This window comes from Rhinolophus sinicus, chromosome 11 (genome assembly GCF_057876585.1).
Source record: "Rhinolophus sinicus isolate RSI-liver-muscle chromosome 11, RSI-T2T, whole genome shotgun sequence".
Classification (NCBI taxonomy): Eukaryota; Metazoa; Chordata; class Mammalia; order Chiroptera; family Rhinolophidae; genus Rhinolophus; species Rhinolophus sinicus.
The window spans coordinates 22,247,593-22,262,271 of record NC_142511.1 but is presented as its reverse complement, the minus strand read 5'-3'; the positions used below and the strand labels follow the sequence as shown (position 1 = coordinate 22,262,271).

The following is a 14,679-nucleotide window of genomic DNA, read 5'->3' as shown; positions in this document are numbered from 1 at the left end:
TTTCCCCCTCCCCACACGCAGACCCTCCAAGGCTGGGTGTCGATAGTCACAGCAGACTGATGGACAGTTCTTTGTCTGTGGTTATCTTAAGAGGGTAGTGGATGCTTGAGGAACATCTCCGGCCCCTTCTGTGCCCCAGGAGCATATACCTTAAGTCCTGCATTGGTAAGTGTCTGGAGCCAGCATGTACCCCACCCAAGGAGCCAGGGGATGAAACTCCTTACACAGTGTACAGTGCTGCGTGGACTTGACCGGGCCGCTCTCTTTTCCTCCTGCCGGTAATAAGGGCCTCTTCCCATTACTCCCTGGGGTCTCAGTCCCAGTGAAGGATAACGCAAGGCCTTCTTCTTTCAGCCATGGACAACCTGCAGGAGAGAGCTCTGCACATCCGGAAAGTCCTCCTGGTCCTGCCCAAAACCACTCTGATCATCATGAGATACCTCTTTGCCTTCCTCAATCAGTGAGTAGACTTCCCAGTCAGCAAACTGGGTCAGGCCTTGGCTCCGGCCACTGGAAGTTTATATATAAATCTAGGTTAATTCGTTCAGCCCAACAAATACCTACTGTGTGCTGGGCATAGAAGTAGCCTGTAAGAATGCGTTGTGAAATAAGAGACGACAGCCCTGATACCATTTAGCTCACATTCCAGGGGAGGAGACTGACAATAACAGAGATGTCATAAGTGCTTAGAAGAAAAGTAAAGAAAGGTAAGTTAAGGGATAGAGGGCAGGGTCTGAATGGGCAGGAGTGAAAGGGAGAGCCACTCTAGAAGGGGGGTCAGCAGAGGCCTTTCTGAAGAGCCATGGTACGAGCAGCAGCCCAAGTGAAATGAAGGAAGGAGCCACAGGGACGGTCAAGACCATCAAGCCCTCGCAGTCATGGTTATAATGGGTTCGGATTTGGGAAGCCACTGGAAGGTTTTAGGCAGGAGTGTTGTGATCTGATCTATGTTTTTTAAAAACCTGCTGACTGCTTTGTGGAGACGTTACAGTGGGAGGGGGAGCCATGAAGAGAAGCAGGGAGACCCTTCAGAGGTCATTGTAGGGTCTCGGCCAGAGTGATGGTGGCTTAGACGGGGGCGATGATGAGGGAGGGTGGAGAGGAGGGCTCAGGGTTTGCACATGGCAGTGACAGCACTTCCTGATGAGTAGAGTGTGAAGAAAGAGAGGAATTCTAAATGTTTAGCCTGAGCAGCTGGGAAGTCCTGATGCCATTTATGGAGCTGGGGAAGACCGGGTGTGAAGGAAGGAATTAAGACCAGGTGCCAGTGTGGGCATGTTAAGTGGAGGTACCTGTTAGACCTCCAAGGGGAGGTTCTAAGGAGGCCGCTGAATGTAGGAATTTGGTGCTCGGGAGAGTCCTGGAGTGGAGGTACCAGCAAGGAGTCATCGCATGTCGGCGGTATTTAGCTAATTACCAGGGAGTCAGTGTAGCTGTAAGAGGGGTCTGAGGGGCCCTGGGCTTGGATGGAGCATCCCATCCAAACCATGTGTCCTTGCCCAGGGCAGGTATTGGGCTCCCCACACAGCAGAAAAGGCAACAAGCAAAGACCTGTGGTGCTTCTCCTCTTAGGCACCTATCATGTTGCTTTCACTGCAGCATCTCCCTGAACCACCAGGACCAAAGGTTGTAAGTGGGCACCTTGGGGACCAGATAAGGCCCACAGATGTGTTTCCTTTGTCTTGAAAATATTGAAACGTTTAAATATCGAGGGATGGCACTTAAAAGTATCTAGATTTCTAGCTTCTCTTGAAAACATTGTTAGATCTGGCAATAGGAGACCTGCATTCCACACGGCTGCAGTTCCCTGTGGAGTAAGGATTGCTGTCTGGTGAGGCAGGCGCTCCCCAGCTCCCCCCAGCCCCCAGCCCTCCCCAACACTCCCCAATACCCAGGTTTTATATAAAGTGGAGAAATGTTTATCTAGATCCAGGAATCTATCAAAAGAGAGAAAACAAAAATTAGACCACCGAGAAGCTTGAGGTTTTTAAGCACATATTTCTTTGTGAAAATGAAGAGTCTTCCTAGTTGGGTGGGCTCTGCTTCAAAGGAATACGAGTTTAGAGACCCTCTCATGAGCCTTGGCTCACTTACAAGTTCGTGGTCCGCCTGGCTCTCTAAGCATCTGGGTTAGTGGCCCAGCCTGAGACATTTCTGGGGCACCCACACCATCCTTTAGCCCTGCTGCTGGCCCTGCAGATGCCCGAGGGTCCTGGCCTGCTTCCCCCACCTGGCAATGCCCTCAGCCAAGCCCGGACTCAGCACCACCACTGCCTTCGGGTTCAGAGCCCCCCATGACTCACACAGGGGTTCACATGCTGCCTGGTTCAGGCTGGCGGAGTTAGGGCCACCACCATCCTTGTCTCCCCTCACTGACTGATACCAAAGTGAGCCCCGTCTGCTCCCCAGAGCAAGGAGCATGACAGTGGTAGGTGAACAGGTGGGGAGCAGGCAGGTTCTGGGGTGACTGTGTGACCACAATGGCCTCATTCCCTTCCCCACATTTTCTTCCTGCTGAAAGGGTGGTGTAGGGGAGCTTGCAGGAGCGGGGGAAACAATAGAGTAAGCATCACGTAGCTCTGAGGATGGTGGCCATTTCCGAAGGAAACTTGGGAATTGCACCAATTCAAAGGATTGCTTTGTTTGGTTTATTTTTTCTTCTGATTAAACTAAGACTAATTTCCTTATGGAAGTATTTCATTGAAAAGATACAGTGTTTCCTAAAATGAATGGAATGCAGGGCGCAGTACAGAAGCCCAGCTCCGTGGGAAGATAGCAGGAGATGAGTGTGCACTTACCGACAGGTGTGGATAGTTGGCAGGTGGCGCCTGCCCCAGATCTCCCCGACCCTTCTTGTTGCTCTGGCTCCTGGGTGTGTGTGTATGTACTTTATTTCAGGCTATAGTCTTTTTCTTGGATTGTATAACTATGAGATACACACACACACACACACTCAGAGGGTGACAAAAAAAGTGTATACACATTTTAAGAAAGGAAGACTGTATTAAAATTGTAATACTCAATGTGTACTGATAACAAAAGATGAATACAAGTCAGGTTTGATGTCGTGCAGGAGACCCTGCTCACTGTGCCATTTGTCATGCAGGGTGTCATGCGGGGTCTCTGCTCCCACTCCCCACATAAGAACGCAGGATATGGTGAGGCCAAAAAGGAACCCCACGGAGCCATAGATGGGGGAGTCATACCACTATAGTCTCGCTGGCGGCTGGGTTGGAGAAACAGGAAACAGGAGCCACACGATCTGCAACCCTCACTGCGCTGCTTGCAGGCTCAGCCACCATCTTCTTGCTAGCCTCCATTTGCTGCTAGCGTAGCCATGGCAGTTATATTAGTGGCCAATGGCTCACTGGTTACAGCTGACGGCCAACTAGCCACAGCTGATGGCCATGCAATCACAGTTGATGGCCATTTACTACCTGAGCCAGTACTTTTTAGTGTGAGGCAGAGAGCCTGGAAACTGCACTCCTGGCTCATATTTGACTTCTGCAATTGTAAGAGGTGCTCAGAGTGGTTACCGTCAGCGTCCAGATACTTCTGATGATGGCGAGCTACTGCTTGAGCAACGCTGACAAAGTGTCCGCTTGTGTACATTTCTTGCCACCCCTGGTGTACATATAACGAGTATCCTTCAGAGTGCCCAGTCCACTGCATGAACCCTGGCTCCATCCCTCCCCAGCAGGCCTTGCCAATCATCCTTTCTTAGCATTTGCATTAATTATCTATTGCTGTAACAAATTACCCTAAAACTTAGCAACTGAAAACGATAAGCATTTATTGTTATGTCACAGCTTTTGTGGGTCAGGAATCCAGGGGTAGCTTAGCCAGGGGCCTCTGGCTCAGGGTCTCATGAGGATGCAGCAAGGGTGTTAGGGCAGGGCGGGGGTCTGACTGGGTGGGACGGGGTCCACTTACAAGCTCACTTACGTGGCGTTGGCAGGTGTTAGTTCCTCACAGGTTGTTGGACTGAGTTCCTGGCTAACTTCTGGCCGGAGGCCTCCCCCAGTTCACAACCATAGAGCTGCTCACAACATGGCAGCTGGCTTTTCTCAGAGCACGTGAGTGAGAGAGCCCCCAGACAGAAGCCACTGTCTTATAACCTAATCTCAGCAGTGACATCCCATCACTTCTGCCATGTTCCATTCACTAGAAGTAAGCACTAAATTTAGCACATATTCAAAGGGATATAATTACACAGCGTGTAAATGCCAGTAGACAGGAGCCCTGGGGTTCATTTTACAGGCTGCCTACTGCAGCATCTATACTACCAAGCAAGTTTTAGCCCCCCCCCCCCCAAAGGGTGGGCAGTTCCTTCTCACTGCAGCTGACTCTGCTGCATGCCTTTTGAAACCTGCTTTCTTTAGACGTCAAATGTCACCTTCTAGTCTTTTGAAAATCAAGTGAGGTCCACAGAACAGCAGCAGCAGCATCATTTGAGAGATTGTTAGAAATGCAGACTCTCAGCCCCTCCCCTGCTATGAGTCAGAAGCTGTATTTTAACAAGGTGCCCTGGTGAGTCATGTGCACGTGTGAATCTTAGAAGCATTGCCCTCGGTCCTCAGACGTTGCTCCGCAATCTAAGAGGGTAAACCAGTGGTACTTCTCTGGGGTTAAGGCTGCCCCAGCTGCTCTCCAGAACAGCTGAGATTGCCTCTAAACAATCTCAGGTGCCTCCTGGCTTGGAAAGATTGTCAGGACTGACGTTTACAAGGAGTGTTTTGACTTCTGTATGAGACGGACAAGCAGGATTATGACTGGATTTTCTTGGAGATGCTCATGTACTATTCACTTACTCACTTCACACATATTTATTAAGCATCTCCTGGGTACCAGGCCCTGTTTTAGTTGCTGACTATGTAAGAGTGCCCACAGTCAAGGTCTCTGCCTGCATGGAGCTTACCTTCCGTTGGGGGGAGACAGACAAAACTAACAAGCACACCTATCCTATGGCAGAGGCTAAGGACTGTAGAGAAAAAGTAAAGCAGGTAAGGGGGCTGGAGAGTGCCAGGGGTGGGAGTGAGGGTTTGCTCTTTAATATTCAGTGGTCAGGGGCACCTCACTGAGCAGGGGGCAGTGGGCGGTGACGTAGGAGGAGCACAGTATCCCAGACGCCACACAGAGAAAATGTTTCAAGGAGGGTGTAATAACTGAATTAAATGTGCCGACAAGTCAACTAAGAAAATGGCTGAAAAATGGTTTAGCAGCATGGATATCATTGGTGACCGTGAAAAGCGTGGACTTGGTGGAATAGAAGAGGCAGAATCCTGTTGGTGTCAGTTCAAGGGAGAAGGGGTGCTGATGATGGATGAACAAAATGTGGTCGGTCCACACAGTGGGGTAGTATTCGGCCGTCAACAGGGATGCGGTTCTGACACGTGCTACAACATGGATGAACCTTGAAAATACTGTGCTGAGTGAAAGAGGCCAGACACAGAGACCACGTATAGTGCAATTCCATTTATATGAACTGTCCAGACTAGTCAAATCCATAGAGACAGGAAGCTGATTCATGTAGCCAGGGGCTGGGGGAAATGGAGAATGAGGAGTAACTGCTTAATGGGTAAAGGGTTTCCTTTGGGCTGATAAAGATGTTGTGGAACTAGACCGTGGTGATGGTTGCATCATAATGTGAATATGCTAAATATCACTGAATTGTATACTTTAAAATAGTTAAAATGGTAAATTTTATGTTACGTGTATTTTACTACAATAAAGAGAGGGAGAAGGGAAGGGAGAAGGTGTAGGAGTCCACTAGGGCCGCCATAACAAGTATCACAGACTGGGGGGCTTAGATACTAGACATTTATTTTCTCGCAGTTCTGGAGTCTGGAAGTCCAAGATCAAGGTTCCAGCAGGGTTGGTTCCTAGTGAGACCTCGCTCCTTGGCTTATAACGGCCATTTTCTCACTGCGTCCTCACATGCCCTTTCCTGTGTGCCACACTGCGTCCTCACATGCCCTTTCCTGTGTGCCACACTGTGGGAGAGGACTCTGGTGTTTTTTCCCTTTCTTATAAGGACACCAGTCCTGTTGGATTTGGGTCTCACCCTATGAGCTCATTTAACCTTAATTATCTCCTCAAGGTCCTATCTCCAAATACAGTTGTGTTGGGAGTTAGGGCTTCAACATGAATTGGCAGGGAACGCAATTCAGTCTATAACAGAAGGGGTGGAGAAGAGTCAGAGAATAGAGACAACTGGTATAGACAACTAACTGTCAAAGAATTGTATTACAGAGGAGAGAAATGGAATCGTAATCTGGTGTGGATATGGGGTTAAGAGAGAATCTTTTTTAAGATGGGCAGTAAGACTACATGTTTGTTTGCTGGTGGGAATGACCTCTAGAGAAGAAAAACTGATGATGAAAAAGATCCAGGACAATTGCTGGAGTGATATTCTTGAGGAGGTGAGAAAGAATGGAATCCGCTGCTTAGGAAGGAAGATAGAACATAAGGGAACAGAGGCAAGTCGGTTAAGAAGTTGGGGATCACAGAGGAAGGAGGAAGGTGCTACAGGCCAGGGGAGTGCGGGAATGCTTTTGAAGGACCATCCGAAAGAATCGCCCAGAATTACCTTTCAATTCTTGTCTCTTCCCGAGCCTTTTGGAGAAGCCTGGGGAAGGCTGGTAAGTCATGGATTTATAGAGGGAAGTTGTGGTGTCTCGGATTGTGAAAGCCTTTAAAGGCCTGATGGATTCTCAGCCCCACGATTTGCCTGGGGCTGTGACGAACCATACAGTTTCTCTTCATCCCTTTCAAACCTAAAAATCAAACCTTCTGCATAACCTCTTACCCACAGTCTGTTGATTGTTGCCAAATCAAACCCCTGAGGCCTGCGAAGCTGAACGTTCTTAAGTGAAATGTCACGTATTTAAAACAGTCTGTCCAAAGCTCATTGTTCTCCCTGACGATTTAACGGTTTGATTTTGGGATCTAGAGCCCTCCGCTTGTTAGAGAATGCGGTCAGGAGAAAGAGGGTAGACTCCTGTAAGTCAATATGCCAAATGTCGGCAGCCCAGCTTTCTGTTCCCTGACTAGAGTCAAGGGTCCTATGTCAAGAAGCAGTCAGGGTATTATAATTACAGAAAATGCTTACTGAACACCACGTCTGTGCCAGCCCCTGTGCTCGATGCTTTGCATACATCACCTCATTTAATCTTCACAATCCCCCATGGAGGAGGCACAAAATGGCCCTTAGCTTACAATGAATAAACCAGGGGACTAGACAAAGCCAAGGAACTGGCAAACAGCAGAGCCGGGACTCAAAAGCAGGACTGTTTGAGCCTAAAATTCTGGGATATTTTGTTTTTTCTTTTTAAATTTAATCAAAGAGGCAGATGTGTATCATTAAAGAGAAAAAGTCCAAAAAAGTGCGTGATAAAAAACAAGTTTCCCACACCAATCCTGATTTTTCTCATTCCTGCCCCCCCAAAGCCTGTTCCCAGCCACGACTCCAAACCTTTTTAAGATGCACAAAAGATGATGAGTTCAAATCAGTCGGGAGGATTCGTAATGTTATAGATTTAAATTATAGAAATACAGTACAGCTTTTAGAGAAGATGCATGTATATCAGTTGACACCAACATTTTTTTGCAGAGGAAACTGTTACCGTGTGTTATTCATTTCAGTATTTCCTTAAAAATAAAAGCCCAGTGTTGGAGGTCTGTCTTATACTAAGTACAGCCTTTGGTGTCTTCAATGATTAGTAGCACCATCATATACAAAATCGTGTGCATTTGTATGTGCACATATGAATTTTTCTGGGGCAAGAACCCCTAGTTTTGGTCAAATTCTTGTAGGAGCCTATATCCTCCAAAGAGTTAAGAACCATGGCTTTAGCTCCTAAACTTAGGTTTTCCCACTATAGATTGGAAGAGATGAAAGGATCTTGGTGTTTATTTTAATGGGAGTAAGAAATGGACCTGGACCTGTGAGACCTCAGTTCACAAAGCTGTGTCCCCCTCAAACCCCCAGTCATTGCAGCCACCTCTGACTCAAACAGTCTTTGTCTTGGAAGGCTCTGCAAGGACTCTCCTCTCACAGAGCTTTGATGGAGACTCTCAGGGCTAGAGTTTGTTTCCCTTTGACCACCAGACTTCCTAGTAACTACCGGTTTCCTTCCATGTTACCAAAATGTTGTCAGACCACACTGTAGGAACAGGGTCTCCCTCCTCCGTGTCCCCATGACTCCGGGAACCGGCCGGCCTGGGATTAGCTACAACTTCAGCCTGTGGTGCCTCATGCCTCTGTTGTCCCTGCTGAGGTTACCCAGGTAATGTCCAGTCTCTCCCCAGTTTTTATTTGACCAAATAGACTTGGAAACCTCTCCCAGCCTTTTCTGAATCTCTGCTCTGTTTTAACTCAGGAGCCAGGGGAGGGAGGATTATAAAATTCAATTTTGATGACCTCTTGTGAAGCAGTCCAGCCACTGGATTGCTGATAAGCTCACCCATTGCCGGCCTCCCGCATCTGACGAGGTCCTAGAGAACAGTGATTCTGAATCCTGCCAGTTCTCCCCCGGCAGTTGTTCGCATCCACTGTACCATTCCCCATGTTCTGCAGGGAGTCTCTTAGGGACGTGGGGCACATACCAGAATCTTCATTGAGGAGAGAACCATTGAGTTAGAGACCAGCTTGGTAATTTGGATTTGGATCTGGATGTGGGATACATTAGAAATAAACTCTGCCCAATTCTGAAGAACAGCTACTCGAGTCTCAGGCCTCTGGTTCAGCACAGAAGGTTTTGACACCTTCTCAGGCTCTGGCAGAATCAGGTGCTGGAGACTTCCTGCTGATGCCCCTGAGGGAGGCAGAACTCCTTAGCAGAGCTCACAGTTCTGCAGCCTGGGGGTGGCATGGGGTGGGAGCGGGTGTGTCCAGAGCTGGCCCAGCCTTCAGTGCCTGGACAGATAGAGACCAGTGAGGGCTCGTCGGGCGCAGTGTCTCACTGAAGGCCCGAGGTTGGAGGTGTGGCTGGAGCAGTTGCTGGCTGAAAAGAGGGAGTTCCCAGAATAAATAAATACCCGGTGATAAAGTCAGACCGCATTCAGGGAAAGCCTGAGCAGAAGCTGAATAGCATGCTGACCTTTTTCAGAATAAATCCTGAATGTAATAATAGAGAAGGACATTATGAAAATGAAAAACAATTGCATTAGCTATTCCAGAAAGAAATTCACCGGCTTGATGGAATACAAAAGCTAATCGGTTGCCTATTTTTTATATAAGGCTAGATAGAGCTCAGACTGGAATATCCCTAATAATTTGATGATTTTGCTAGGCAAGAAGGTGCCCGCTGCACAATGCCTGTGTCTTCTAACCCTGTTATTACCAAGGCAGCCTGAGGGTCCCCGTCTGCTCTGTCAGCCTAGTGCGTGGGAGCTGTATGTGACTGCAGAGTGGTGTGTTCTCAAGGCAGGGTGGGGTTGGTGGCCAAGGCCTGGGGTGGGGGTGGTAATAGGGTGGCCAGTAGGATTTCAGCAGAGCTGGAGAGAGAGAAGTGGGCAAGACCTTCATGGAGGCACTTCTCTGCCTTTCCTTGTCTCCTGAGTGACCATGCTGGTGGTCATTCTCTTCTCCCTGCGCCAACTTTCTAGAAGGGCTCTGATGCCCAGAAGAGCAGGTGGCAATTTGTGGAACTTCTGTTCTTGCTCTTGGCTGTGCCTCCTCTGATTGTGTTCTGGGCACTCATGCGAGTGCCTGCCAGCTTGTCCCCTTTCCCTTCTCAGCTTATCACAGTTCAGTGAAGAGAACATGATGGACCCCTACAACCTCGCCATCTGCTTCGGGCCCTCGCTGATGTCAGTGCCCGAGGGCCATGACCAGGTGTCCTGCCAAGCCCACGTGAACGAGCTGATCAAAACCATCATCATCCAGCATGAGAACATCTTCCCAAACTCCAGGGAGCTGGAGGGCCCGGTCTACAGCCGAGGAGGAAGCACAGAGGATTACTGGTAGGGGACTCGGCTGGAGGAGGGGAGGGCGTCCCCAGCTCACCCAGTGGGGCCAGAGGGCAGCACCTAGATTCTCCCACTCCCAGGTGCTTCAAGTTGCCAGGATCTGGGGACAGTGTAGGCAGGGCCCCACCTGACCTACAGAGTGTGTGCCACTTCATGCCACCTCCCTTTCTTTATGAGTTCTGAGTGGTGAGGGAACATTCTGAAAGATAACAGCAACAATAATAGTAATGTTAATCTCCAGGAAAGGAAATTTTAGAAAGCTGTACGTAGAACTGCCGTTCATCACTCACGAGTGTCTCTCAGGCTCCGACTCTATGCTGTGCGTTGTGAGGAAAACAACCCTGGTTCCTGGAGAATTGCTTATTGGGAAGAGTTTAGATATGAGGCATCATTTCCTGACTGGGGTTTGTAAGATGATCATTTAGAGTGACTTCAGAAATCCGTGAAGAGAAAGAGGGATAAGCTCCGTGTTCGGCATGTTGGCGCAGTTCTACCACAAAGTGGGATTGAATTCTGTGATGTGAGGTTTGTCATGCCCTAGCCTGGGAGCAGAGATATGACAGGATCCTAAGGCACACAGACCCTTCCGCCAGCAAATAACGAATCACTACTTCCATTTTACAGACACAGTCAGTCACTGCAACGCAGAGAGCCCGGTGACAATCTTTCAGGCCACCCCAATGGTGGGGATTCCAACCCTGGGCTTCTCTTTTAGGACAGGACACTGTTCACTACCCTACAGTGCCCCCAGGGTACCACATGCAATGTCATTTTCCCACTAAACACAAGACAGTTGCCTCTGTCTTTTATTCCTTAACATGTCTTACCTTCTCCTCTGCCCTCTCCCTGCTTCCCCTAAATAAAGTTTCAGCCTGGGCTGAAAGCATAGTCCAAATCAGATTCCATCTGAATTCAACATCTGGAACCAATTCAGCCAGTCCCATTGCTATCAACTGAGGTAGGGAGGACAGGGGAGTTGTTTACTTAATTAGAGGCCACTCAGTCCACGCTTCTTCCTGGTCCCCACAGAAGGAGCATCCTGCCCAAGGAGTGAAGGCTGTGTCTGTGAACATCAAACTATCCCTGACATCCCTGGGTCCAGTCTTCTCCACTGTCCCGCAGATCCCAGCATCTGGGTCAGAACTGGGGAAACCTAGGCTTGCCAGCTTGGAGAGAAAGCTTTTTGTCCCTGACAGATGGTTGGTGGGGACCTGGGAGGTTGTTCGGTCTCGGCCTGCTGGCTGGGCGGCTCTAGGGAGCTGTTTCGTGCGTGTGACTTAGAGAGTTCGTTTCCCCCTCGTATGCGTGTTGAAAAGCTGTGGAACAGTGTTCCCAATTCCTGTGTTACCTTCCCTCTAAAGTCTGCCCTCACTTCTCAAATATCAAACCGCTGCCAGCTCTGGACTGATCCCAGGCCACAGAGCCCCCCACAGCCCCAGGAGGGGTGGGGGCGGGGTGTCTCCGGGAGCGTGAACCGGAGGGCAGCTTCCTCCAGTTCTCTCCAAGGTGCTCTCCTCTGCCCCTTGTTGTTTGTTGTACACCCGACATTTATTAGCAGCCTCTGGAAAAACCACAAGATGAGTCAGGGATGTAACTACCACAGACTGGGTGGGAGGCCCGGGCCTCAGGCCAGAAGCACCCGAGGGTCAAGAGTAAATGACTTTGGGGTTAGAGGGACCGTCTGACCTCTGGATTCATACCCACTGAGAAGGCTCCGAGCCTCTCCTCTTCTTTGGGGAGAGAGAGAAGTGCCAGTGCAGTGAGCTAAGATCGATGGAGGAGGTGAAGGAGGAGTGGCAAAAGGGGTGCTAGAGCCCCAGAATCTTGGAGAATGGCCAGGAGACCAGAACAGCCAGGAAGAGGGAGCACCGGGCCACTCGGCCTCTCTGCAGCTGTGAGAGGAGAGGCCAGTCTCATTTCACCACGCTTAGCAGTCTTGAGACTGGAACAGGTTTTCTAGGAATGCCGGCCAGGTGGCATGCTAGGCCTCCTCTGAGACGGCAGGAGTTGGTGGGCCTAGGGGTCGCTGCAGTGTGGGTGTGGAGTGAGAGAAGCGTAGGATTTTAAGATTAGAGGGGACCTTTGAAAAGCATCATCTTGCTTTTACATAAGAGCGGTGATTTTCAAAGTGGGGTCCCCGGACCAACAGCTCCGGTGTCACGTAGGACTGGTTGGAAATGCAGACAGACCTAGTGAATCAGAAGCTCTGGGGAGCGAGGCAGTCTGATTTGAACAAGCCACGCTGGCCTCCCTGAAGTTTGAGAACCAGCCCTTAGTGGATGGCCACATAGATGGGCTGGGAGCCCTGGGGGAACGTGAGCCTTTGCCCTATGCACCCCTGAGGCTCTGAGGGTTTCCAGAATGTCCCCAAATACATCAGAGGGTGTTTAGGCCTAGAAAACAGAGAAATCATGCCCACCTTTTTTGACAAAGAAGAATCCCTGTTAACATCTTCCCAGAATGTTCTCTGGAGTCTAAGAACCTCCTTGAAATGGACTTGCTGCACATGGGGTGAGTTCTGAAGTGGTCCCCTGGTCTTTGAGGGACTTTGAGGGACTGAAGGACCCATCCCATGAGAAGGGAGAGGCTATAGGCTCAAAGGTAGAAACCCGAGGCTGGTGGTGGGATGAGAGGGTGATGGTGCATAGAAGTACCGGGAAAGGCTCATTCGTTACTAGCCACTGCCAGAGGGAAACCTTCAGAAATGAACAGGGTTTGTTTGGTTTTTCCTGCCTTTCAGAAAGTAAGAACTCCCTGGTGCCCACGCATCGCCATGCACTCTGAAGTCCACAAGCCAGGAGGTCAGGAGGCGAAACCACTTACCTACTAAGTGCCCTGGCCATTCTCGATGCCCAACCCTGGATAACTTTAGCCTCCATTAGTTTGTTCAGGAATTTGACCCGGCTTCCATCCCCTGTCCTCTTGCAGAGTCTCGCCCACAGCAGACTCTTCTTCCCCTGCTCTTGTTTCACCTCCCCCACCCCCATTTCTAGGACTCACCTCCCACTTTCTCACAAGCACACAGACTAAATCACAAAGCAGCATAGAGACATCAAGACAAATGAGAAAGAAGGAAAGGAACTATGCTTATTAATCACCCCCTCTTATTTCATTGAATCCTCACACAATTCTGTGAGGTATGCGGACCATTATCCTCAGTTTACAGATTTGGTAGCTAAGGCTTAAAGAGATTAACTTGCTCAGGATCACACAGCGACCAGGTGATAGCTGGCTTTTGGATCCAGTTGTAGCTGATACTAGAGCCTAGTGTATTTCTTCCATCATGCTCCCTCCGGGAACTAATTCACCTAGAGAAACAGCCCTTGAGGAGCTGAGTGGTTCCATATTTTCAAAAAGATTTATGAGTTCAAAGGGGGTTCCCTTTGTCTCAAGATATTCTAAGTCGTCTCAAATAGTTTTTGTCACAGGAATTAGACTAGAGAACCTCAGGAGTTCATTATTAGCATTTGTCTCTAGTGTGCAATCAGAACATAGCGAGCATAAGATAGATTCCGTGGCCTTGCTCTGAGGAAGAAGACAAGAATTTTGGAAGCCAGCGCTGAGGTCCTAGTTACTCGTGCTTCTTTTGCAGTGACAGCCCTCACGGAGAGACTACCTCGGCTGAAGACTCCACCCAGGATGTGGCCACAGAGCACCACACAAGCGATGACGGTACGAGGTCCTGCTTGGGGTCCGTGGGGCCGCCGATGTGAAGGCCATCCATGCTCCCGATGGCCTCCCTGCCCAGCAGTCTCCTGAGGACAGGCAGGGAGCCCTCCTTTAGTTCTTCCCCTTTCTCACAGAGGCTGCCCACCGTCTTACACAGAACTGTCCCTGGATTAGACCAGAGGCGAAGAGCTAGACCTTTCACAGCCCTTCAACCTTTTGCCCCAAAACCCTGTCCTTCCCCCACCTCCCAGCTCCTTGTCTCACTGGTGTGACGTCAGTTCCTGTCACAGACTCCTGCCAGGTAGCTAGAGACCAAAGTGAAGGAGAGCTCATTTGGAAATCAGTAATCCTGGGGATAGAGAAGCTGGGTGCCAAGGACCGAACAGAAGCAAGCCAGAGGGGAGTGGAAATCAGGGCACGGAAACCACACGCTTTCACGCCTGCCGACTGGAAAAAATGACCCTTTCCAGAGTGCAGGCGTGCAAGTGCGGCGTGGCCTGATGGGTGCGCATCAAGAGGTGGAACGCACAGCTGTCATCTGCGGCCCCTCAGCAGTGCCATGATTTATTAGGGGCTGTCCCGCCAGCAGCACGTTTCCCCCTCCTTCTGACAGTTCCACACCCCGTTTCTGGATCACTCGGACTCTGGAAGTCTGGGCAACTGACAAGAGGCCTCAGAATTTTCTGGGCATGAGAACGAAATGGCACAGTCTGCAGAGCTTTCCCTGTTCTCTGTCTTGCTGTGAATTCCACAATCCCCAGCCAGCTTTTATAGGAGGAAAAATTAGGGCTGCTTATTTGGATCCTGAAGTCAGATGGATGGGTGTGATAATTTGCCACATTACGGGAGGGGGTGGGTGAGCTAGAGAAGTCCCTATTTGGTTGGTTAGAGCCCCCGTGTGCCCAGCACGCTAGAGGCTTTATGTCTCGTCGCCTCATCCCTGGCGAAACAGCTAAGGCTGCTATTTTATAATTGAGAAAGCTGAGGTCAGAGAGGTCACGTACCACGCCTGAGGCTGTACAGAACTGAGACGCATAC

At 49.7% G+C, this 14,679-nt stretch overlaps 1 protein-coding gene across 3 annotated transcripts in view; it reads left to right on the top strand.

The window, feature by feature from the left end:
• SRGAP2 (SLIT-ROBO Rho GTPase activating protein 2) overlaps nt 1-14,679 on the top strand; it is a 233,196-nt gene that overhangs the window by 206,225 nt on the left and 12,292 nt on the right. For all 3 annotated transcript variants that reach the window (XM_019752457.3, XM_019752456.3, XM_019752460.3), the window contains exons 17-19: nt 355-460; nt 9,742-9,966; nt 13,565-13,644. In XM_019752457.3, the coding sequence (XP_019608016.3) occupies nt 355-460; nt 9,742-9,966; nt 13,565-13,644 (411 nt within the window). The remainder of the gene's footprint in view (nt 1-354; nt 461-9,741; nt 9,967-13,564; nt 13,645-14,679) is intronic.